Source organism: Sarcophilus harrisii, chromosome 1 (genome assembly GCF_902635505.1).
Source record: "Sarcophilus harrisii chromosome 1, mSarHar1.11, whole genome shotgun sequence".
NCBI classification, from domain to species: domain Eukaryota; kingdom Metazoa; phylum Chordata; class Mammalia; order Dasyuromorphia; family Dasyuridae; genus Sarcophilus; species Sarcophilus harrisii.
In genome coordinates, this window is record NC_045426.1 from 201,436,422 (window position 1) to 201,462,258 (window position 25,837).

Here is a 25,837-nt window from a genome sequence, read left to right on the forward strand (position 1 = left end):
AAATGTAAGGCATGATTATTCTTCATAAGGTCATGCTGTCCATTTGTGATTTACCATTTTACTTTTCTAGATGTCTATTGTCCATTCTCTTACTATATTTTAGTATTTTGCAAAAGTTTAAAAGTTAAGCTCAAATTTGGAACCATGCCCAAAGGGCTATAAAACTCTGCATATTCTTTGATCCAGTACTGTCATAATTGGGATTGTGCAAAAAATGTTTGTAGTAGTTCTTTTGTGATGGCAAGAAATTGGAAATTGAGTCAATGTCCATCAATTGGGGGATGGCTTAATAAGTTGGGATATATGAATGTAATTGAATATGATTGTTCTATAAGAAACAACGAGCAGCTAATTTCAGAAAAGCCCAGAAAGACTTACATGAACTGATGCTGAGTGAAGTAGACATAACCAGAGTACCTTGTACACAGTAACAAAATTATGTGATGATCAACTTTGATAGACTTAGCTCTTCTCAGCAATACATCAACCTATGACAATTCCAATAGGCTTGGGATGGAATATGCTATCTGTATCCAGAGAGAGAACTATGGAAACTGAATGTAGATCCTTTGATACTATTTTTAACTTTTTAAAAAATGTTTGCCATTTCTTTCTTATGCTTCCCCTTTTGTTCTTTTTTTTTTTCACATCATAACTAAAATGAAAATATGTTTAAAATGATTCTATATATATTACTTGTCAGATTGCTTGATGTTTTGGGGAGGGGAAGAGATAGAGGATGAAAGTAGGACAAAAAGTTGGAACTCAAAATCTTACAAAAATGAATGCTGAAAGCTATCTTTACATGTAATTGGAAAAATACAATACTATTGAATTAAAAAAAAGAGAATAAATAAAATCTCCATGCCTTCTAGTTTAAAATTTTAATTCACTTATGCATATGTACAAATATGTGTGTATATAGATTTATTTGCAAAAGTATGTGTGTATATAGAATGTATGTGCAAAAACACATAAGTATGTATACATTAATATGTATATATTTACACATTTACATATAAATATATACATAAATATATCTGTGATTAACTATAGCTTGCTTGGGGGAGATGGAGTGGATGAAAAGGAAAAAGAAGAAAAATAAAAGTGCACAGAAAAAGAAAATCTACAAAGAAGCAAAGATGGACAATAATGAATACCATGTCTTTTACTAATATATATGCTTTCTTAAAATGGACATTTATTATATATTTTGAATTTTCCCTGATGATCTATTGGACACAACAATATTTTGTTTTGTTTCTTTCTTTTTTCTTTTTCTATTTTGTTCTTTCATATTTTGTATTTTTTAAATAAATGATTTTTAAAAAGAAAAGAATATTTACTCAATCTTCTACTTCTATTAGATAAATAAAATAAATATTATATATCCCAAAGAAGATATGAAAATGCTGGTAATTGTTACATATTAAATGTAACAAATTTAATTTAACAAAAGTCAAAAGAAAATTAATTTAAATTATATGCTTTTAAAATTATTTTTAAAAAGGACACATTAGAATTCATATTCTAAGAAGTTAAATAAATTTTCACTATTTTCTCCCTAAATTATACATACCCACACAATCTGTACCAGTTGGGTTTAGCTGGAAGTCTGGTGGACAATTACATTCAAATCGACCAGGGATATTGACACAGAAACCATTAACACAATTGGTAGGATTGACACACTCATCAACATCTAGAAGAAAAACATTTTTGAAATTTTGATTTTTAAAATATCTCATATATATTGATGCTTCAAATCAGTTTAAATTATTGACAAGAGTTTTAAATGGATGAGAAGGAAAAGGTAAAGAGAAGATTTGAAAAACTTTTGTGCTGACCAATACAATGAACAAAATTTGAAGGCTCAAATATGTAATATTAAGAGAAATATAATTTTGGCTTCTGTAACTTAAATAGGAAATTTAAAAAAATTTTGAATAAGATCAATTGCAGAGGAAGGCTCCTTTTTCTCCACTGATATTTTTAGACTCTTCCCTCTGCTGCAATCCTTTAGCAATATCTCTTCCTTTGTTATTTATATTATCCAAATTTATCTGTTAAGATTCTGGTAGTTATCAATCCTCAGAACATTAACTTTCTTTCCTCAATTAGTTTAAAGGTTTTCTTGCTTCCCCCCTCAACTCTTGCCTTAGTATTAGAGGGGTTTAATATATGTACATATATGTAGACACATTCATACATACACACACAGATACACATATATTTACACATCATTCAGGCATCCTTCTTTACTATTTCTCCTATTACTTCAGAGGCAGCTGATGACAGAGTAGATTCACTGAGTTTATTGTCAGGAAACCTTGAGTTACAATCTGGTTTCAGATGTCAACCATAAGAGCCTGGATAAGTCACTTGACCTCAATTTCCTCAACTGTGAAATAAGTATAATAATAAAACTTAACTTGCAAGATTTTTATGAGGATTGTATTAAAAAAAATCACTTAGCACAGTGGCTTGCACATATTAGTGCTTATTCTTTTATTATTTTCTCCTTCCCTTCCTCCTTCCCATTTTTGTCTTATATTTACACATGTGTACATATATATGCATATATATGTATGTGTCTATGTGTGTGTGTGTGTGTGTGTGTGTATATATAAAATGTGTGTATGTATTGTAGATAGATAACAGTGTATTTAATTTCCATGACCTACTCCTTCATTTATATGTCAATTACATACGTGGTCATCTCTTTGCTCTTACCATCATTTACATCTGCTCTATTTATGTTAATGCACTCCTATTTGTTCTTAATCTTTTTATAATTTGATAATTCTCTATACCTTATGACACATAGTTCTGTCCTTTGTTCCTACTATGATCTCTTAATTTCTTTATTCTTCAGTTATTTTTCCCTGAAGTCAATTACCTGCTTAAGTATACTCTCCCCCTTCATTACTCAACTCCAATGAATCAGTTCAACACTATACTATGTTTTACTTTTTAACACATCTTTATTAAATTTTATCTATCACCAATTATACTCTGTCAAATCCTAACAATGGACTGCTCTCATTAACTGTAGCCCTTTTCCCTATTTAAATACTGCTGAATTAAGTTGAAGAAAACCAAGAACTCTTACTAAGTGCAGAATACAAATTTAAAAATATAAACCTTAACTTGAGTTCTCTACAGCATAGGAATCTTTTTATACCTCCTTAATATATTCAAAATTACACTCATCAAAGCAGCTATTTTAAGCCTTTCTGTCTTGTTCTCAAGACTATCAACATAGAGTTGTTGTGAAGTTCAAATAAGATAGGTATAGAATAAAATCACTTAGTACACAATGCCTGACACAGTTTATATATTATATAAATGCCTTATTCTTTCCCCCCTTTCTTTCCCTTCTGCCTCTCAGATTAAAAAGTAATTTTTTCCCTAGTCAAAATAAATCCTCTAAATGTACTCTTGACTCCATCTCCTCCTGTTTTTCTTGCCTCCAATATCATCCCTATCTTTCAATTTTCGGCTCTTCTTACCTACTGGTTTATATTTTGTACAAACAAGCTCTTTTCTCCTTAATCCTTCAAATACACTTGTTTACAAATATTCTACTAGCTATCATTTATAACTCCTTTCCATTCTAACTTCCTTTAGAAAACTAGCTATATCAAATGCTTTACTGCTCTTCTCATGTGGTTCTATAACTTCTGAAACCTGGCTTCTAAACAAATTTATTCAACTATAATTGCCTCTCAAAAGTTATCAATAATCTCTTGTCAAATCAAGTAATTTGGCTTTTTAAATCAATTTTTATCCTTGGGTTTTCTGCAGTTTTTGACAGTATTAATCCCTCTCTTCATTAATCCCTCATTAATACTCTCTCTGCACTAGTGTTTTATAATTATTCTTTCTTGGTCCTTTCACAAGAATTGTTCTTTATAGTAATTCTTGTCATGCCTATTTAACCAGGTAATCCAAGTATCTGCTCTGGATTGCCTTTTCTCGCTACAGTTTCTCATTGGATGACTTCATATGCTTTTAATATTTTAATTATAATCTCTGTGCTGGTTACACTTAGATCTATATATATAGCTCTAGTATTTGGTATGTTCTAATCCTATATCAACTGGTTTTAGGACATTTCAAACTAGATGTAGCCTTGACATTTCACATTCAACAAACATGCTCCATAACAGGCCATTATCTTTACCCTAAACTTTCCTTTCTTTCCAACTCTTATATTACTACTGAAGATATTATCATTCTCTAGTTCCATAAGTTTACAATCAAGATGTCATTCTTGACTCTTCACTCAAATTCATCCTACATATTTAACCTAATGTATAAGAATTATTTTTAAATTTATTTCCCTTTTTTTTTTCCAATCTAAAAAGTTCCTACTTAGGCCCTTCTCACCTCAACTATTACAACGGTTTTCTAATTAGTCCTGCTATTTGGGGTAGTGATTTTCTTTTTTTTTTTTTTTTTTTTAAATTTAATAGCCTTTTATTTACAGGATATATACATGGGTAACTTTACAGCGTTAACAATTGCCAAACCTCTTGTTCCAATTTTTCACCTCTTACCCCCCCCCACCCCCTCCCCTAGATGGCAGGATGACCAGTAGATGTTAAATATATTAAAATATAAATTAGATACACAATAAGTATACCTGACCAAAACGTTATTTTGCTGTAGAAAAAGAATCAGACTCTGAAATATTGTACAATTAGCTTGTGAAGGAAATCAAAAATGCAGGTGTGCATAAATATAGGGATTGGGAATTCAATGTAATGGTTTTTAGTCATCTCCCAGAGTTCTTTTTCTGGCCATAGCTAGTTCAGTTCATTACTGCTCCATTAGAAATGATTTGGTTGATCTCGGTGCTGAGGAGGGCCTGATCCATCAGAACTGGTCATCATATAGTATTGTTGTTGAAGTATATAATGATCTCCTGGTCCTGCTCATTTCACTCAGCATCAGTTCATGTAAGTCTCTCCAGGCCTTTCTGAAATTATCCTGTTGGTCATTTCTTACAGAACAGTAATATTCCATAATTTTCATATATGGGGTAGTGATTTTCTTAAAAGTATCCCCCCCCAAAAAAAAACACACTTTTTTCCAGTCCCCAGACCACTTCAGTGGTTCCCAATTACTTCCATGATTCGGAAAAAAAAAAGTTCTTCACATTTTGTCTTCTATCTTTCCAGTGTTGTTCTACTTGGATCCCCTCCATTCTACCATCTAGCTACAGTGATTTACCTACACAAGACTTAAAATTTTCTATTGAGTTCTGCTCTTTTCATCAAAAATATTTGAAAAAGATCATCTTCTTATTTATTATTTTTCCACACACACACTCCCATAAGATTATATTCAGTTTTGCTGGCTAGGTAATTCTTGCTTATAATTCCAATTCCTTTGCTTTCTGAAAAAAAAAAAATTATTGCCTAAATCCTCTGCTTCTTTATAATTGTAGATGCTAAATCTTGTGTGATCCTGAGTGTGCTTCCAAAGCATCTCAATTCTTTCTGGCTTCTTTCAGTATTTTCTCCATCTGGGAGCTCTGGATTTGACTACTTGTTTTTGGCAGCTTTCCATTTTGAGTTTTCTTTCAAGGGACCAATAAGTAATTTTTACTTTGTCTTCTGATTCTATAATAGGTAGTTTTCATTTAAAATTTCTTAAATTAATATTTAGGCTTTTTAAAATCAAGTACTTCAATGATTCTTAAATTATGTCTCCTCAGTTATGTTTTCTTATTCAAATCAGCTGTTTTTCCTATGAAATATTTCACATTTTAATTTTTTCCAGTCTTTTGACTTTATAATGTCTCATTTAGTCATTAGTTTCTCCTTGGTTAACCCAATTTTTATTTTCTTCAGTGAGGTTTTTCACCTCTTACCATTTGGCCATTTCCAATTTGTAAAGATCAGTATTTTTGTCTTTTACTAAATTGTTAATTCTCTTTTAATAATTTTCTTACTTAGTTCTCATTTCTTTTCACATTTTCCTCTACCATTCTTATTAATGTTAAAAATTTAAATATTTTAAAAAATCTTTCTGGTTTATGTATAATTTGCATTTTTCTTTGAAGTTTTTCTTATATTTTCTAGCCATCTTCTTGGTTTATGTCTTGACCTTCCCTATTTTGTTATAGTCAGGTTCCCTTTCTATTTGCTCATTTTTTTCTGATTTCTTGATTTTGTTAGCATTGGGGTCTTCTTACTCCTGTGGAAAAAGGGACGACCTGGGAAATGGCTGACTTGAACTTCTATATTTTAATCTGATGATCTACAGGTTTTTGATGCCTGCAATATAGGGTTGAATTTATTAAGAAGACTGGTTACTGCCCTTCTGATCTTCTGGTCTTTACTGAGTTAAGGTCTCTTTCTCCCTCACTACTATAGCCCTTCCCTGGAACTATGACAAGAACTGGAAATTCATCTAGAGCTATCAAATGACATCGTATCCTGCACCCAGTCTTAACATAGGGGTCATCTGGCATCCAAGTTGTTCAGCCCCTTTTCATCCCTGTGGATTAAGTTGGATCTAGTATTCCCACTGCTGCTACTGCTTCAACCTGTCTCTTCCAAGGCAGACACTTTCATTGTGCCTGTGATCAGTGTTCCTAACCACCTTCTACTGTGATGTTCAAAGACCTCTCATTCTATATTTTTTTATCTTCCATAGACTGGAAAGAATATGATTTTATTTATGTTGAGTCAGAATTCAAGCTGGCATTTTCTGTGGCCATTTTGAACAAAGTTTGTCAATTGTGACTCTTCATTCTGCCATCTTGACTTCCCCTTCCTCTCTACCTCTCCAAATTTCACATTTTAGTGAAACCAATAAAGTGGGCCTGGAATGTTCATTCCTCCTCTAAGTTTTCCTGTCTTTCCTTTGTTTTTCTTTGAATAACTAGTATCTAGCACTTAATGTAATATCATGGACATGGTACATTCTTAATAAATTCTTGTTGACCTTCCACAAGAGGCCTTTTGCAATCTCATCTCCACTCCAATCAAATTACTTTCTATCATTTGGTATGGACCAATTTATTTACACCATGTCTTTTCCATCAGAATCTGAACTGCTTGAGGGCTGGGACAGTGTTTTTTGCCTTTTTCTGTATCCCTAGAACATGGTTTCTGGCACAAAACAATGCTTAATCTACATGTTTATCTGAAAATTCATTTGAAGAATATAAGTATCATAGCTGCATATTACATAATGAATATTATTTGAGGCATTCAAAGTTATTATTCTAGGATTTATATGGCTTAATCAATCCATAGTCAAATATATACAATGAGTTCTCACATTAAGAAAAATAAGTAAATGATCTACAAAAATAACATTTTTTTCCTTTAACATGAAAAAAACAATCACTAACTTGAGAAAGTTTAGCTAATTAACCAGCTGAGAATAGTGGCAACTATAAATTCCAAGGTGACATCATCAGAAAAAACAAATTTGTGTCAGGGCAGTCAAATGACATAGCAAATAAGACTTCTGAATTTTGAATCAGGAAGAACACAGACACAAACTGTATGACTCTGGCCTACTCAATCTCTGTGTGCCTGTTTCCTCACCTGCAAAATGCTAAAAACATCTCCTATTTTTGAGGATTGTTCTGAGGTTCAAATGAGATAATATTTATTAAGCACTTTGGGAACCTTAAAACCTTATAGAAATGCTAAATATTTATTATTGCTATCATTCTGATTATCATCATTATTCTAACATGTGTAACCAGTTTGAGCCTCATCTGTAAAAAGAGGGTAATAATATTGCAAAGCCAACCACATTGGATAGTGTAAATGGCAAAAAAGATGTGCAATGTTAAGCAACTATTTAATTGCCCCATTATCATTTCTTAAAACTGGCACCAAGTAGTCACATTCACTAATTAGAATATAATCAAATATCTTTAGAAACAATTTCTATATTTAAAGAATTGACAGACCTGTACAGTTATCTTCTGTTCTATCCAGTTCATAGACATCATCACAGATGCTATGAAACATTGTTGGAAGGTTTTTACATGTTCCAAAGACACGGATATTCTGGAATGAACATTCATCAATATCTAAAGGCATGTAAAATATGTTATTATATCATTCGTTTCCAATACCAGCAACAGATAAAATGCTGGTACTAAACTAATTATATATTGTATTAATCTATTTGATTTCCCCCTTTTGCAAAACTTAATGTCGATATTTTATTTGTAATTATAGTTTAATATTAATAAGATACCAAATATCAACCATGTGCTAAAAACAGGAAAGTAATTTTTGGTTAGACCAAAATTAAATGGAAAACATTTAAAGGTGCTATGTTCAAATTTTTTAAAGAACTTTTTAATTCTTATAAAAATTACTTAATAAAGCATTGAGAACATTAGCATGTGGTAAAAAAAAAATCTGGTAAGTGAAAAGAAAATGCATGAAAACAAAACTTTGTTTGGGTTAATATTCAGAATTATAAAGCATAATTTCTAAATTTAATTTTCAAACCTTTGATTGTGTAATTTTGTTTATGTTGCACTCAACTAGAAGAATACCTTATAAACCTTAATAATTAAGGTACAAATCTGATTGCATTCAATCTAAAAGAGTTTTTGTTTCTAAAATCATGTAAAAAATCCCTTCTATCTCATTTTAAATTTCTTCAAAGTTGTATTGTAGTTAGAAACTCAATTCATTAAATATGAGTAAACATGAGGATATTTGTCTGTGCCCCCTTTCAAATTAAGCGTGCATGAATACTAGTACTGATATAACAACTGTATGTATTCATATATACCCATACAAGTAAAGGAAAAGAGTAAACTTTTCTAAAACAATTTTCTTTATATTTTTTAGAATTTAAAAATATTTTAAATGCTTTTCTTCATTTGTCCATACTTTGAGACTAATAGAAATTCCTGGTCCTTCTCAATAGTTTATTCACAAAGGGGTTAAAATGATTAATTTTAACTACACTAAAATTAGCATATGAACACTGATTATATTAAGGGATTCACTTTTGATAGCAAAGCTCCAAAATGAGATCATATTTTCAAATACTAAGTCACTTTCCTATTGTATATATTTTTTTCCTATGTATTTTATTTACTAGCAACTGGAACTGAAACTCTAGAAAAATGAAATAAGATTTCATTTTCAAATAACATAATGGTTAAATTATATTTGCAGTTTGTCTGTGAACAACTTAATTCATCAATAAATAATTTACTTTATTAACAACTTCAGATATAAGAATTCCGTGTGTGTGTGTATGTGTGTTTGTTTGTGTGTGTATGTGTGTATCACTTTACAAAAACTTCCTCAAAACAAATGAGGCTTCTTCAGATACTGGAATCTTTTCTCCAAAATGATCTAAAAAAAGACTGGAGCAAAAAGCAATTTTAAAAAATGCCATAAATCCACTAGCTAATTTTTTATTTATAAATTTTTAGAAAAAAAATCTTCCACACTGCATTTTGCATTTGTGTGCATTGTTTGTTTAATTTAAAAGAAATTTCAGACCCTTTTTCTTGGAAAAATATAAGACTATATAAAAACTCTTCTCTAGGAATGACATCATCCTGGATGAAATACAGAAAATCACATGACCAAGTGAAATATGAAGATGCCACCCAAAATAAGCAGTTGATATTTTGAAAATTATAATAATGTTAGGTATACACTACATTTCATTTGATGAAAAAAAGAAGTTGAATAGTTTTCCTATATAAGTTAAAAACAAAACAACAACACTTAAATGAAAAATAGTTAAACGAAATAAAATAAAATAAAACAAAACAAAAAAGGGCCCAATCAAATAGGCTCCAATTTAGGAAAATTATGTGATGTATGAATGCTATAACTTCATCATTATTTATATTGCAAAATAATCCCTACTGGAAAGTATTCTTTTATATGTGAAAAGTGTTTCCAGATTGAGGTCATTTCAACTTCTTTTTGTAGTTTTATTGCAGCCAAATATAAACTTTAAAATGAGAATTGAGATACTCTTGGCTTACCTTGGCAGAATTTGCTACCCGAACCTGGAGTGAATGTAGAAGGGATATTCAAGCACTGTCCATTCTCACAAAGATTAAAGTTTTCTGCACAATCATCATCTATTGAAGAAAGGGACTTAATTACTATTAAATTATCATGACTGTTCATGTTTTATTATGCAAGCATTTTCTTCTCTTATTTGTTCTTTTATCAAGCCATTTATTCTGACAATTAAACTAATGGCACATACTATGTAAATCTTTAAGACAAACAATCTTGTCCTGAAGAGTTTTAAGGGAATGTATTATATTTGCTATTTTTCTCTCACAATAAAATTTTGTTATTGTCAACTTGATTGATAATAATTTTCCTTGATTTTGTAATTAATTCAAAATAATTTTATTACAAAATGGTGTTTTTAATCACCATATTTGGAAATAAATTACTAACACTGCAGTAATTTAAAGCATTGCAATATAGTAAGCAAAAAAGTATCTGGTACATTATCATTTTAAATATATTATAATTTATATTATGCATTATACTATATCTCATCATAATGTATTTTTTTTTTAAAAGACCCATTCTCCTAAGAATGAGGTTTAATTGGATACTAATAAAGTGAATCTTGTTTAAAAAGTCATCTAAGATTATAGATTCAGAGCTGGAAAGAAACATAAAGACCAAGTAGTCAAAAAAAAAAAAAGTCCTATGTCTATAATCATAATGAAAAGTCTCCTTAGTGTATTTCATTTCATAGCATTGCTTCAAAATAAGGGATAGCATAGAAAAACTATTTGCCAGTTAAAAGATGTTGTAAACTATATCTTTGAAATTTCACTAACCTAAGCAAGTAAAGCCATCTCCAGTGACTCCTTCAAAACAAGCACAGTGGTTTAAACCTGGTGTGTTCACACATTGGGCATTTATACTACACTGATGGGTTCCAGCAGAACATTCATCCAGCTCTATAAACCAAGGGAACAAAAGAAAATACAAAGTAAAATATTTACAAATAAATTATATTAAATTTGGCCTTAATTTAAACTTATAAGTTATTATTTATGTTTTAAAAAAATAAACCTGCAAAAGTTTTGCCTTTCCTGCTTTTTTTATTTCATTGAACTTTTTAAATCTTGTTGATATGTTAAAAGCCTGGAAAATATATAAAATATTTTTAATCATATAATTGATTGGATATACTTCTAAGTGCTGTTTTCAGATAGAAAGTTTTCCATAACATAAAATGGATGTTTTCTTATACTCTTTGATTCAATATGCCATTCAATAATAAATAACAAATTTCTAGGCATAAAATTATCTTGCAACTAAAGCTATCTTTTGACTTTAAGATAAAAATCAAGAAGAAAAGCAACATTTTTGCAAGCATGCAAATTACAAGTATGTATACAAAAAAAAGATAGTATAGAATATTATATCTGACTAAATGTAATTTTGTTTCCCAATAATTGATACTTATGTTTGCTATTCACTAACACATCCGATACTATAACCCTCCCTATAGCTACATTTGAAGCTTCCTTGGATATTTAAGCATGAAGCATGCCTATTACAGTTGTGAACATCAATGTCACATTCATCTATATCTAAGAAAACAATAGTTGATTAAATGCCAGATAATGTAGTATAATTTAAAATAAGACTTTTTCAAAATATTACTGATTTTACTTCCAAAAATATTCTATTAGTATAATTTAATATAGAATATGTAAACTTCTAAATTTTATATTAATAATTATTAATATAATGGAAAGTGCTAGTTTGACCATCTACTTTCTGCATAAAGATTTAGTAAAAGATAACAGATTAGATTTGGGCTTGAAAGAGGTTACATATGATTAGAATGATATGATACACCTATCTTACTGAAGCAATTAGACTTAAGCACATCAGAACCAGTGAATTACATACATGGATCCCAGCTAACTTGGTGTGCTATAATCAAGTCAACTGTGTGAAGACAGAGGTAGTAAGACAGAGGGATATGGTGTAATTCATTTATACTATGTTAACAGTTTTTAGTAACAGTCTATTTGGTTTACTTAATATAAGCAATTTAATAGAATTCTAATGATGACAGTCCTCTGAAATGCAAAAAGAAAAATGAAATAATGGATACATGATTAAACTATACCTGTATATTCAATGTTTTCTCTCTTTCCTGAACAGCACAACTGGCAGCAACAAATGAAGGATCCTTTTGTGTTCTCACATTCTTCAAACATACAGATGTTAGAATTTAAGTGGCATTCATCCAAATCTACAAGATTACATTTTATTTTTATTGGTTAACATTTACCTATAATAATCATCACATGTAATAAAATAGTTTTTACAGGCAACTGACCATTAATGATAGAAATCAAAAACATTCAAAATATATATTAAATATGCATTTTGTACTAACACATCCTTGGATATATATTTATAAGTTTATGAGATTAAGAAATATGCTGTATTTCTTTCATATTTCCCAGCTTGTTTTATCATGATTTAGAAATTAAAACACATACAACATAAATACACGAATACCCTAACTACTTAACTCTTCATTACTTTTATCATTTTCTCAATAATAAGCTTTTAAAAAAGCAAATAATTAGCATCCTATACTAAAGTCCTACTCTAATACCTAATTTTAACATAGAGACCATCTGAAAAGCTATTCTAAGAATATAACTTCTGGCAGGTTCTAATTAAGTTAAAAAGCATACATCGCTAAAAATGTAGATACAGAAATAGTCTAAAATTTGGAATGGCTAATCACCACAGTGTGTACTCTTTCTTCATTCTTGGGTTGATTTTTATTGGCCTTAATTCAAGATGACTATGTAGTGGAAGAATTAAAACCTGAATCAGATTGATTTTAAAGTCTTCAATAGAATTTGATAATATGATAAATTTCATCAGTGATTACATATTTCATATATGATTTACTATAATCATAAAAGATTTAGAGAAAGCAGCTTATTAGCTTTTGAGTTGAATTTTGCTTGAGTCCCTGTCTCAGAAACCTAACTAGATGGGTAATTATTGGAAAGAAATTTCCATTTTAGAGCCTCAAGTTACTCATTTGAAAGCAAGCATTTGTAAAATGCTTTTTTCACAATTATGATACAGATAATGTAAGCACTTGTAAACCATAATGCAGTAAATAAACATTAATGCAAATTAATAGACATTATTTTGCCTGAGCTCCCCATTTTAAGAGAAGGCAGAGGGTTTATTTTCCTAGTTCAATATATGAAACTTTTTTTTTCAAACTTCTTGGGAAACACTTATAATGTGAACATTACATCATGAAACACTATTATGTGTACATATACATAAGCACTGAGAGGCAGCATGATACTGTTAATAGAGCTGATATTGGAACCAGGAAGACATGCATTGAAGTCTTGCCTTTGATACATGAGGGCTGTGTGAGTCTGAGCAAGCCCTTTGACTTCCTAATACTACAGGTATTGAAAACAAGACTTTCCAAGGAGTTACTGATCTGAGTTAGTAGATGAGAGTAGAGTTTTCTCATCAGGAGTTCCCGTACTAAATGAAATGACAGATCTGTGTCTCCAACTATCTGGAGAATGATATATAAAAGATTAATTATATGATGTCTAAATACCTTGTTATTTAAATGAATACTCACCAATACAAGTTTTCATATCCATGGAAGCCATGAAATCATCATAGCAGAGACACTCACTGGGAATGTTAGTACAATGGCCACTATCACAGATTCCAGGATTGTTTTCACATTCTTCAATATCTAAAGAAATGAAATTTGCAACATATAAAAATTAAAATTATTTCTGAGAATACCATTGATTACCTGTTTCCATCCCTTCTATAGTATATAAAACTCACTAAGAAATCCTCCTTTCTCCAAACTTTTATTGAAGGTATTACCTTTCTTTTAATTGCCCAAGTTGACCTCCTTAAAATCATTCCTGACTTTTTCTTCTTCCTCATCCTCAATATCCCTTATGATTGAACTTCCAAAATATCTATTATATCAGTCCTCATCTCATTTACACAATCCCTACCCAATCTATTTCATATCCAATCAGTCTTCCATAGACTACAAATTGATGTACCTGAAACACAGAACTAACTACCTCACTTCTCTACTAACAAATATTCAGTGGCTTCTAAGATTTCCCAAGGATAAAACATAAGTTCCACAGCTAGACAATGATTGGCCCAGAAAGAAATCCCATTTTCCTTTTCATTCTTATTTTACATTTACTGCTTCACATACTGTCTATTTCAAACTGCCCAGCTATTTGTTCCCTATGCACAGCATTCTATCTTTCCGCCTTGGCATAGATGCTATCCGTGTCTAGAATAAATTCCCTCCTTCCCTTCACTCTTTGGTATCCTTACATTAGTTCTAATTACAACTCTCAAATATTTTCACACACACACACACACACACACACATAGTGCATTTGCTAATCCCTAGTCTGCTATTAGTGTTTTTGGAACTTCTGGAACTACTTTTGTGTTTGTAGCTGGTATTTAGTTGTGGAATGTTATAGAATGGATGGTATCTGGAGGCAGAGATTGTTTCATTTTTGGTTTTTATTACCAGTGTCTAATATAGTGCTTTGTATATGAATAGGCATTAAATAAATGTTTACTGGGATGAATTGAATCGAATACAATAAAATATGTAAATGTAAATTAACCAAGCTGCAGAACATGCTTGTGATTGTGTTACCTTACCTACACAGGTTCTCATATCTGGCATCAGGGTATAAACTTCATTGCAAATGCATTCATAGTTGCCTTCTGAATTAGAACACTGGGTGTCACAACCTCCATTTATTATTCTATACTCATCAGTACCTGGTAAAAAACATATCAACTGTATATTATTTGTCAGTTCTTCATTTGAAAAAATCCACTGTAGAGGGCCACAGATAGTTGGGGAACTCTGAGTGAAGTATAAGATCCTTCAGCCCAGAGGGAACCTGCTAACAATGTCTGGTTCAATTCCCCATCTACCCTAATGGCTCTTGGTTTTCCTGAGAAGTCAGGAGGCAGTGACAGCCTGTGTTGTGATTGAAGCAGAGTGATACCAGGTGCCAAAGAGCTACTAGGTGGCAATCTACATACAATAGCAACTTTATGTGGTCCCGTGTGGGGGAGAGAATTTGGAATAAATGGACTCCATATTTCCACCATCCTCAGGAGTCTTCTCGTCCACTAAGACGGTATGTTTTAACTACCACTTTCTAGAGCTTGAAAGCTCTAGAAAGCACAGTACATTTTGTTACCCAACTTGGGGGCTCTAGAAAGCAGGACACAACAGTCCACCTTTTGAAAAATAATTTTACCAATCATGTTAAATATTTATTCACTTCTCATGATTATTTTTTTCTGTAGTTATTCTAAGCTATTTACTTATACAAACTAGCATGTTCTTTTGATAAGTTTTTCCCCATTTCTCCAAGATTAAAGAAATCAGGAACATAAATAGAAAGATCAAGTTATAAAAAGTAGATTCCTAGATGTTTAGACCTATAACTCCAAAGCAAAGAAAGGAACCATGCTGCCTTGCAGAACTATTCACTTCATAAAATTAAAACTCCATTTTTAGTTAGTAAATCAAGGCAAAAGTAAATTGTCTCAAAATATTTCATTAAACAAAAAACAATGAAAATATAAAAGATTATCCAAAAAAGGACTAAAGAGAGATAGTCAAAAGATTCTCATTTCTTATTACAAAGGACAACCATGCAACACTAGACAAACATGTTTAGGAAATATTCTGAGATCACAGTGACTTAGAACTATAACTGTTTCTCATGGCTCTCCATTTAGATTGTTCTCTTTAGTGACAAAAACTCCTTTTACTAACTTAAAAGAATTTTAAAGACACTGATAGTCCTCCTTCTTACCCATACAATCTTCTCTGTCTGGAGTTGTTTGATATCCAAGATTACAAGCACATTGGTATGATGCAATCATGTTCACACACTTTCCATTTCTATATAGATTATCACTCAGAAAACATTCATTTACATCTGCAAAAGAAAAAAATGTTTCTATATAGTAGTTGAACATTCTATAATTAATTAACTTAAAAGAATCACTAAGAACTGCATAAGAATTCCATAATTCATGGAATTTTTCTTTTTTTTTCTTTTTAAATAGTATTTTATTTTTCTTTTTAAGTAGTATTTTTAATAGCATTTTGTTTTTCTTTAAATAGTATTTTGTTTTAACAATTACATGTAAAGATAGCTTTTAATATTCATTTTTATAAGATTTTGAAGTACAAATTTTCTCTTCTCTCTCCTTCCCTCACTACCCTTCTCAAGACAGCATGCAATATGATAAGATGTATATCTACAATCATTTAAAACATATTTCTATATTAGTCACGTTGTAAAAGAAAAATTAGAACAAAAGGGAAAAACCACAAGAAAGAAATGGAAAACTTTTTTAAAGGCGAAAATAGTATGCTTTGATCTACATTCAGTCTCCATATTTTTCCCTCAGGATGAAGATGGTATTTCCCATTCCATGTCTATTGGAATTATCTTGAATCAATGTATTGCTGAGAAGAGCTAAATCTATCACAGTTGATCATCACATAATCTTGTTATTATGTACAATGTTCTCCTGGTTTTGCTTATTTCACTCAGCATCAGTTCATGTAAATCTTTCCAGGCTTTTCTGAAATCAGCCTGTTCGTCATTTCTTATAGTAAATAGTATTTCATTACACTCATATACCATAACTTATTTAGCTATTCCCTAATTAATGGGTATCTACTCAATTTCTAATTCCTTGCCAGCACAAAAAGAACTACTACAAACATTTTTGCACATGGAGGTCCTTTCTGCTCTCTCATGATCTCTTTGGGATACAAACCTAGTACTAACACTGCTAGAGCAGAGGGTATTATAGGCCTTTAGGCATAATTCCAAACTGCTTTCCCAAATGTCTGGATCAGTTCATAACTTCATCCACAATGAATTACTGTTCTTGTTTGCCCACATCCTCTCTAACATTCATCATTATCTTTTCCTATCATCTTAGCCAATCTGATAGGCGTGAGGTAGTACCTCAAAGTTATTTTAAATCGCATATGAAGTCATTTTTTTTCAAAGACAAGACAGTTGTTATAAGGATGCTATTTTTTTCTCTACATTTGCTCATGTCTGTTTTTGACAAAGTATTTAAACCCTTAGGTGTTCTGAATTATTATGTAGGTTAGAGTTAATGGTTATGGTATGACGAAGACAGAGAAGTCTGAAAGAGTGTTTTTTAATTTATGATTACACACACACACACACTGAATTTAGGGGAAGTGCATTTGCAGTGCACAAGAGACAGGAAAAGATAGGAAAGTAGCAAATCTGTATATGGACATACAGTATTTAATTATTTTTCTATCCTTTTGCCTTTGAGAAATCTTTCTGTTCATCTTATTAGCTGAGAGTGCTGAGCCTCCACAAATTATACCTATTGAAAATAATATTTACTAATGACTGAGATTAGTGCTGCAGAGTTGATTGATATTAATTTTGAATCAAACATATAACTTGATCAAGTAGAGAAAAAGGGAGGACAATTGCTCCTTTGGTGTTTCCCTTGATTTACTTTGAAGTAATCTAGGACTCAAAAGAGTTCCAAATCTGGACACATATAACTCTCCAATACTAAGCAGAAGGGGTTTAGAATGTTTTAGAGGCAGGGGAGCTCCATGAACAAATTATAATTTGCTTTTGCTATGGATGGTACCTTATATTTTCTATTTAAAAAAAAATATATATATATTATATATATATATATATATATATATCCTAAGCAATATTTCACATTATTCTAAGTAAATACTGAACCCTGGCAGCATGATCATATTAAGTTGCTCTGCTCAACAGTAGAGGGATATTCATAGGCTTAGTGCTCTCTAGTGGCCACTTGAGATAATGCAATCTTTTAACGGTCAGGCTGGAGACTACTTAGTTGGTAACTTGAGAAGGCCACTTGGTGAATGATTTGGATATCATTCTCCCTTCCTGGATAATAGAGTGATTCACTGAACTTCTACAGAGTCAAGACGAACAGCACACAAAATAATGTAAACTACTAATAGGACACATCAGTTCCCTAAGTATTACATGTATGTACGTGTGTGTGTATTATTTCTTATAACAACTAAAAGTCAGCATGGAAACTAAGTAGAAGAAACCAAAAACAATACACATATACAAAAATGTTGTTCTTAATTATAATAATAAAGACTGATAAATTTAGAAATTGTCATATGGCTCAGGGAAAGGAAGAGAATAAGTATTAAATGCTTATTACGTGATAAGTACTTTGCTAAGCACTTCACAAATATTATCTTACTTGGATTTAATGAAGTTAGAGCAGGGATGGCAAGGAAGCATTTTTATGTGTATGCACATGTGGGTAAGACATATTTGTGCAAGATCACAGAGGTGTGTGAGCAAATAGGTTCTTGAAAATATAGGTCTTTTAGAACTGTTTGGTTCTGCACACATATATTGTATCTAGGATATACTGTGACATATTTAACATGTATAGGACTGCTTGCCATCTGGGGGAGGGGGTGGAGGGGAAAAAATCAGAACAGAAGTGAGTGCAAGGGATAATGTTGTAAAAAAATTACCCAGGCATGGGTTCTGTCAATAAAAAATTATAATTATTTTTAAAATAAATACTGCTCCTGGCACAAAAAAGAAAAGAAAAGATATGTCTTTTCTCCTGGTAGCTAGAACTTTTGAATTTGTATACATTACACATGTGCTATTTTCCCCCAATAAAACTGTAATAACTGAAATTCATTTGTTTTACTGCCTGGTAATGTACATGATATCAGATAAAAATCAATTGTAAAAAACAATCTGAATATAGATGTAGTAAGGATCAATTACTAAAATCTAAAATATGAAGGTTCTTTTATAAATAGAAAATCTAGTTTTAAAACTAATAGGAACTTAAGAGGCATCTGGTCCAATTTATCAGTATATGAGGAAACTGATGCCCAGAATGGTAACTGACTTGCCTAGGATAACAAATATTAGCCTTTCTTCCTAGAACTAAACCAAAACCAGGTTTCCTAAAACCTAACCTTAATTTAATGAGAGAGATCTGGGCAACAAATAATGTAATTGTGGGAAGCCTTATTTTCTTTTTACAATTTATTTAATTCTGCGGACACAGACTAGAGACAAACTCACCCACACAATTCTGATGTGATGATAGTTCATGTCCAAGTGAGCAGTCACATTCAAAGTTCCCTTCTGCGTTCACATCATTTCCACCTCTACAAAGTAGAGAGTTATGTTCACATTCATTAATGTCTGAAAGATAAATATATTATCTATTAAGTGAATTTTAGAAAAAAATGGTAAAGAATGAGAAAACAATTATCTGAAAATGAGTGAACTTCACAAATAAATGGGATTTTCTCTTTCTAGGCCCTCTATCTTCTAAATATAGTATTAGAAGAATCTAGTAACTAATCAAAGTTTTAGTACAACTCAAAATTACAACTATCAAGAAGTTTAGTAGTTTGAGAAAGTTAAGTGGTGGTGAAGAAAAAAGGTATTACAAACTACACAAGAAAGGCAGCATTTACATATCACAGATATATTTTTAAAAAAAAGATTGCTTTATTTTAATGTTAAATTTCAGATTTACTAAATGAATTTTGAGTTTTAAGAGCATAATTTCTATCCAACAAATATTCACTGAAGAGGTCAGATTAAACGTCAGTATATAAATGTGTAATTCACAACGTCCTGGAAAGTAGGTCAAAATACTATATAATTAGAGCTGCAATAATAAAAAATTGAAGTTGTCAAACTTTGGGACAAGTAATAATTCCCAAAAAATATCATAAATTTTAATACAAAACTGTGTGAATCTAGTTTATTGATTTTAGATCTTCATGAATCCAATCCATTATCATTAATTTACTACTATTGAGATGTCAAGAATTTTCAATGAGCTAAGAGTAATAAGGAACATATTTTTTGTTTCATCAATTTGTTACATCTTGGTCCACAGCTATGTTGCAAGCATTCTCTGAGATAGGCATGGGTCAAGATAATGAGTCTATGCTACATTTGCTTCAAATTTCGAGAGCAAGCCAACCATACTTACCCATACAGTTCTTCATCATCATGAACACGCTTTCATAGCCTTCAAAACACTCACATTTAAAACTGCCTGGAGTATTGACACAAGTACAACTTCCACAAAGGTCAAGGGAAATCTTGCATTCATCAATGTCTGATTTTAAAGAATTAAATAGACTTTAGTGAGCAAGAGTTAAAGTGTGAGATTTCAGGGAAAGGGTGGTTTTTTAAGGGAAAAGTATAGTTCATTTGAAATGTCAGAAAAGTCTGTGTCATAGAGGACAAAGATTTGTTCAGATGAACAGCAACAGAGGGGATCAGGGGAGCTGAGCCTGGGGTTCATTCTTCTTCCCAACTGCCAAAACTGTCACTGGCAACTGGCAGAGGTACCTTTCTGTGGTCAGAATTCTGGAACCAAATGGGTAGTGGTTTTTTTTAATAGACTTTATGTCTTCCTGGATTGAAAATGACAAAACATTAAGTGACTTCAAGTTTAGCTAAGGTGATGACAGTCAAAAGTCAGATGTTATATTGTGACCCTTCATAAAGCTTTTGGGTAAATCCACTGTTGGCTGCAACTACAACAGCTAAAATACCTTCCTAATTGGGAGCAGTTAAAGATGAGGATCCTAAGAGCAGAGATATGATATAATTCATACACAAGGGTACAGAGTCAAAAGAGAAGACTCATTTTTCTCTTTAGTCTCTCTTTAGTCCAAAATTGTATCAGCCTCATCTTCAAAAATAATGACAATGAGCTTTATTTATATATTGCTGTTACTAATCTATAATATAATTTGTAATACTGAAATTTACATTCTTTAAAAACATGAGTTACCATACTTGCTAACTGGATGAGATCAGCTAAGCTGTAGCTACTCTGTGTCTATATGCAGCAGATAAAGAACTTTACATAAAGAGAATTTATAATCTGATAAAATATTGATAATTGATAAAAATTAAACAAAATTCATTTTTGAAAGCAGAAAAAAAAACTATGCTAAATAGATTCTGAATTCAGCTGCTATTATATTTTGTTTCCTTTTTAAAATATTTCTCAAAGGATTTGATCATTGGGCCTTAAAAAATTTTTTACATAAATAATATGCATTCATTATGTGACAGATGGGGACCCCAAGATGGGGTAACAAAACAGTTTGTTTTCCAGAGAGCTAGAATTCTGAGAATAATTAACAAAGTTGCTTAACAAGTAGATCCAACCAATCAGATGGGTCATTCACAGTCTTACCACAGACCCCTCCTTCAAGCTCAAATTAGTTGGAGTCAACGACCTGGCAAAGGTAAATGGGAAATGAACATGCTTAATAATTAAGGCCAGTAGGAGAAGTTTTCCACTTCTTTGAATGTTGGATGCATGACAAGGGAGGGGAACATATTTAAGAAAGAATGAAGAAGGCAGAGAGGGAGATGCTGTTAGTCAGCAGAATACTGATTAATTGGAAATGACCAGGAGGAGATTGGGTTAAATAGGAGAGTTTTGGTCAATAAAAGCTCACTCTCCCTGCTGTATCAGCACCCCTCTACCAAAAGGATAGACTGCTTTCCTTCAGGAACTCACTGAATACTACTTCACTTACTCCAGAGACTTTTCATCATTTGGGGCAGGGGACAGACCTCTGACCATAGTCATAAAAATAATTTAAAATAACTTCTGAGCATTCTTACTAGGAAACCTTCACTTTTTTCTTTTTTATTCATTTATTTCTTCAGCGACAAACATTACTTAAACTGTATAAGTAAACCACTGTTAGTTAAACTTAAAAGGGAAATCCGTTAAGTGAGGGGAGGGAATCTTTGCAATGAGGCTTTTTCATAAAGGTACTGTAACCTATAAAATATTTTAAAAACTGATTTAAATTTAGAAGATAAGTATTTGAAGGCAATGAACAGGAAATCAAAGAAAGAAATCCAATCTATCAACAACCATATGAAAAATAAATTCTTTAAATAATAGAGAAAAGTAAATCTGAGGTTTTATCTCATGCCCATCAGGTTGGCAAAATTAATAGCAATTTAAAAAATGATCATTGTTGAAGAGACTGTTGGAACATAGGTAGACCAATGCCTTGTTGATGGATCTTTGAATTTATCCAACCATTCCAGAAAACAATTTGTATCTGTATCCAAAAAATTACTGAACTTTGTTTAATTACCTTTGATCACCTAATATAGGTTTGTACCTTGAACCAATCAGATGAAAATGAAAATTACTCATCTGTGTGAAATTGTGTAGTTATTTTTTGTTATACCAAAAAACTGGAAAATAAAGAGGTTGCCCATCAACTGGGAAATAACTGAAAAAAATTATAACATACAGAAAAAATAGAATATCATTGTGCTATAAAATATGATGAAAAAGTTATGTGAACTGAAGCAGAGTGAAATGGCCAGAACAAAGAGAATGATTTGTATAGTTAAAAATTAAAATGAAAAACAATATTGAAAGACTTAAAAACACTGATCAACAATTCCAGAAAACACATAATAAAGCATGCTATTAATCTTGTGACAGAGAGGCAATAGATTCAAGATGCAGAATAAAACATATATTTCAATGTGACCAAAGTTATTAAACATTTATTAAGTAGCTACTATATGTCAGGCACTGTTCTTGGGGATACAAAGAAAGTTAAAAATCAGACTCTTCAAAGAGTTCACAACCTAATGGAGGAAATAACAAGCAAATAACTATGAACAAACATAATAGATGCAGGATAAATTTGAAATAATTAACAGAGTGAAGACATTAAAATTGTTGGGAAAAACTTCCTGTAAAAGGTAGAATTTTAGCTGAGGCTTGAAGGAATCCAGGGAAACCAAGAGAAGGTGAGGCAGAGGGAAGACCTTCCACCATAGAGGTCAACCAATGAAAATGCCCAGTGTAAAGAGATGGAGTATCTTGTGTGAGGAACATTAAGAAGTGTATGATTTTTTTTTTCCATTTTTATTTGCATTGAAGCAAATTATTTTCCAAAATTGATGTACAAAATATTTATAGCAGCAATTTTTGTACTGGTTGAGAACTGAAAATTCATGGCCTATAAATTGGAGAATACCTGAACAAATTGTAATATACGATTATAACAGATTTTTACTGGACTTTCAGAAATGATTTCAGAAAAAAAAATTTGAATATAGATTTATTTTTTTTTTTACTTCAGGTTGACAACTCTGTCTACTGAACCACCTAGTAGCCTGGAAAATGAACTGATACAAAGTAAAGTGAGCAGAACCAGGAAAACATAGTTACAGCCAATATTTTATCTTGAAGAATTATGAATAATTTAACTATTCTTAGCAATGCAATGATCCTATACCATCCTAAATATCTCATAATGAAACATGCATCTGAGAAAAAAGTAATGGAGTCTAAATGCAGATAGAAGCATACTTATTTATAACTTTTTCACTTTTTGTTTTCTGTTACCACATGACTAATATGAAAATATGCTTTGTGTGACTGCATATATAATCTATTTCAAAGTGCTTGTCTTCTCAATGAGAGAAAGTAGGGGTGAATTTGGAAATCAAAATTAAAAAAATGAATGTTAAAAATTGTTTTTACATGTAGTTTGGAAAAATAAAATATTAAATCACGAAAAAAAGAAGAAAAGGAACAGGAAGAAGCAAAAGAAAAGGAAAAGAAAAAGAAGAGTGTGTGAAAGAAGTGGAACAACATAAAATAAAGTTGGAAAAGTAGGTGATGGGTCAGGTTATGAAGAACTTTAGATGTTAAACAGAACAATTCGAGTTTTATCCACCAAGTCAATAAACATTTCTTAATTGCCTATTATGTGCCAGACACTGTGCCAAGCACTAGTTTATAGAGATGAAAAAAAGGACAGTCTCTGTCCCCAAGGTTTCCACATTGTAATGAAGGAGAAAGCACACGAATGAGTATGTAACAAGACAGATAGAAGATAAATAGAAAATAATTAAAATAAGAAAGGCAATAAAATTAAGAGGGGTAGAAGAGGGGATTCTAATAGATGAGATTTTATTTGGGATTTGAAGAAAGTTAAGGAAAACAGAGGTAAAGGAGACTATTTTAGACAAGGACAATCAGAGAAAATGTCCAGAGATAGAGACAGAGTTTCTTATTTGAAGTATAGCAAGGAGACCATTGTCATTGCAGTGAAGAAAATGTGTTGGGGAGTAAGGTGAAAGAAGACTGGAAAGGCAAAGGAGGGTTAAGTTATGAAGAATTGTGAATGTCCCAAAGAAATTTTGTATTTGTTCTTGGAAATGACAGGTAATCATTGGAATGTATTAAGTTGGGATGTGATATGACTAGAGTTACATCTTTGGAAAATCAATTTGATTGTTTAGTAGAGGATTAACTGGAATTGAAAGAGACTTGAGGCAGGCAGCTCCAGTAGCAGAATATTGAAATATTCTAAGCTTGAGTTAATAATGGTCTGCATCATGGTAGTAGCATTATCAAAGAAAAGAAGGGGGCTTATCCAAAAAATATTGCAAAAATGAAATTGATAGACTCTAGTTACAAATTAGATAGAGAGAGTAATAAATAGTGAAAAGTTGAAGATGCCATCTAGGATACAGAATTAGAAAGATAGTAAATTACATAGGGGACAAGCCTTAGAAAGATAATGAATTCAGTTTTGGACATATAGTGAATTTAAGATGTCTAAAAGACAACTGGACCTTTCATATGCCTGAAAGACAACTGGACTTGTAAAACAGAAGTCAACAGGGAGAATAGGGTGGGATAGGTAGATTCAAGGATCATTAACATAGAGATATTAAATAAATCCAAGAGATTTTATGAGACCACTAAGTCAAGTATTATAGAGGGGGAAAGAGAAAAATGCTGAAAACAGAATCTTGTGGGACACCTATATATAATGATCCAGACTGAGATATAATAGCAAAGGAGATTGAGAAAGTCTGATATATAAGAGGAGAACCAGGAAAGATTGATGTCTAGAAAAATTATAGAGAAGAGAATGTAAAATAGAAGGGAGTGTTCAATATTGTCAAAGGCAACAGAGAAGGCAAAAATAGTGAGGTTTAAGAAAAGGTCATAGGATGCTTTGGAGTGAGAAATTTCAGTGGAATGAAGAGGTTAGAAACTAGATTGTAAAGGATTTAGAAGAAAGAGAGAAGAGAGAAAGTAAAATTACCCACTATAGATTGACTTTTCAAGGAGTTTGGCCACAAAAGGCAGACCATATTTAATAGAAACAGGAGAATAAAGTGAGGGATTTTTGAGAATGGAGAAGAGGATTCTGGAAAGATCAGAAAATCCAAGCTGTCCAGATTTCCATCACAAACAAAACAAAAAAGCCCCTCAGGATGAGGAGGGAAGGTGGAAATAAACAAGATTTGGGGCATAACAATGGTTCTCCTGGAACAACCAAAAAAATCCCCAGGATTGAGATTTGGCCCAAGAGAATGTAAGCACCTCAAGATGAACTCAGGCAAGCCCTGGGGCCACCTGGTTTGAGAGGTAGCTTCAGGCTTAAACTCAGGGGGTTGGAAGGTGAGGGGTGTGGGAGGAAAGCTACCATTATCTCTAATGGGGAACAAAGCAGAAGTCTTTCGAAAATCAGGTGTGAAACAACTATCACTCCTTTGATTCAAGATTATTCTAGAATCTTTAGCTATAACAATAACATAATAATATAAAATAACATTTTTTTCTAAATAATAAATCATAAA

The 25,837-nt window shown here is 31.5% G+C and overlaps 1 protein-coding gene across 6 annotated transcripts in view; it reads right to left on the reverse strand.

Annotated features, from left to right (window-relative positions):
• LOC100923239 (fibrillin-2-like) overlaps positions 1–20,552 on the reverse strand; it is a 117,817-nt gene extending 97,265 nt beyond the window's left edge. For 2 of the 6 annotated variants that reach the window (XM_031968605.1, XM_031968604.1), the window contains exons 1-10: positions 20,160–20,540; positions 19,232–19,354; positions 15,914–16,039; positions 14,736–14,858; positions 13,657–13,776; positions 12,145–12,270; positions 10,835–10,957; positions 10,010–10,108; positions 7,946–8,068; positions 1,580–1,702 (exon numbers count right to left, since the gene is read on the reverse strand). In XM_031968605.1, the coding sequence (XP_031824465.1) occupies positions 1,580–1,702; positions 7,946–8,068; positions 10,010–10,108; positions 10,835–10,957; positions 12,145–12,270; positions 13,657–13,776; positions 14,736–14,858; positions 15,914–16,039; positions 19,232–19,354; positions 20,160–20,181 (1,108 nt within the window). In that variant the 5' untranslated portion in view covers positions 20,182–20,540. Of the gene's footprint in view, positions 1–1,579; positions 1,703–7,945; positions 8,069–10,009; positions 10,109–10,834; positions 10,958–12,144; positions 12,271–13,656; positions 13,777–14,735; positions 14,859–15,913; positions 16,040–19,231; positions 19,355–20,159 lie in introns of all 6 variants that reach the window. The other 4 variants (XR_004234188.1, XR_004234189.1, XM_031968608.1 and 1 more) reach the window with 4 other exon arrangements.
• Between the last annotated feature and the right edge of the window lie 5,285 nt (positions 20,553–25,837).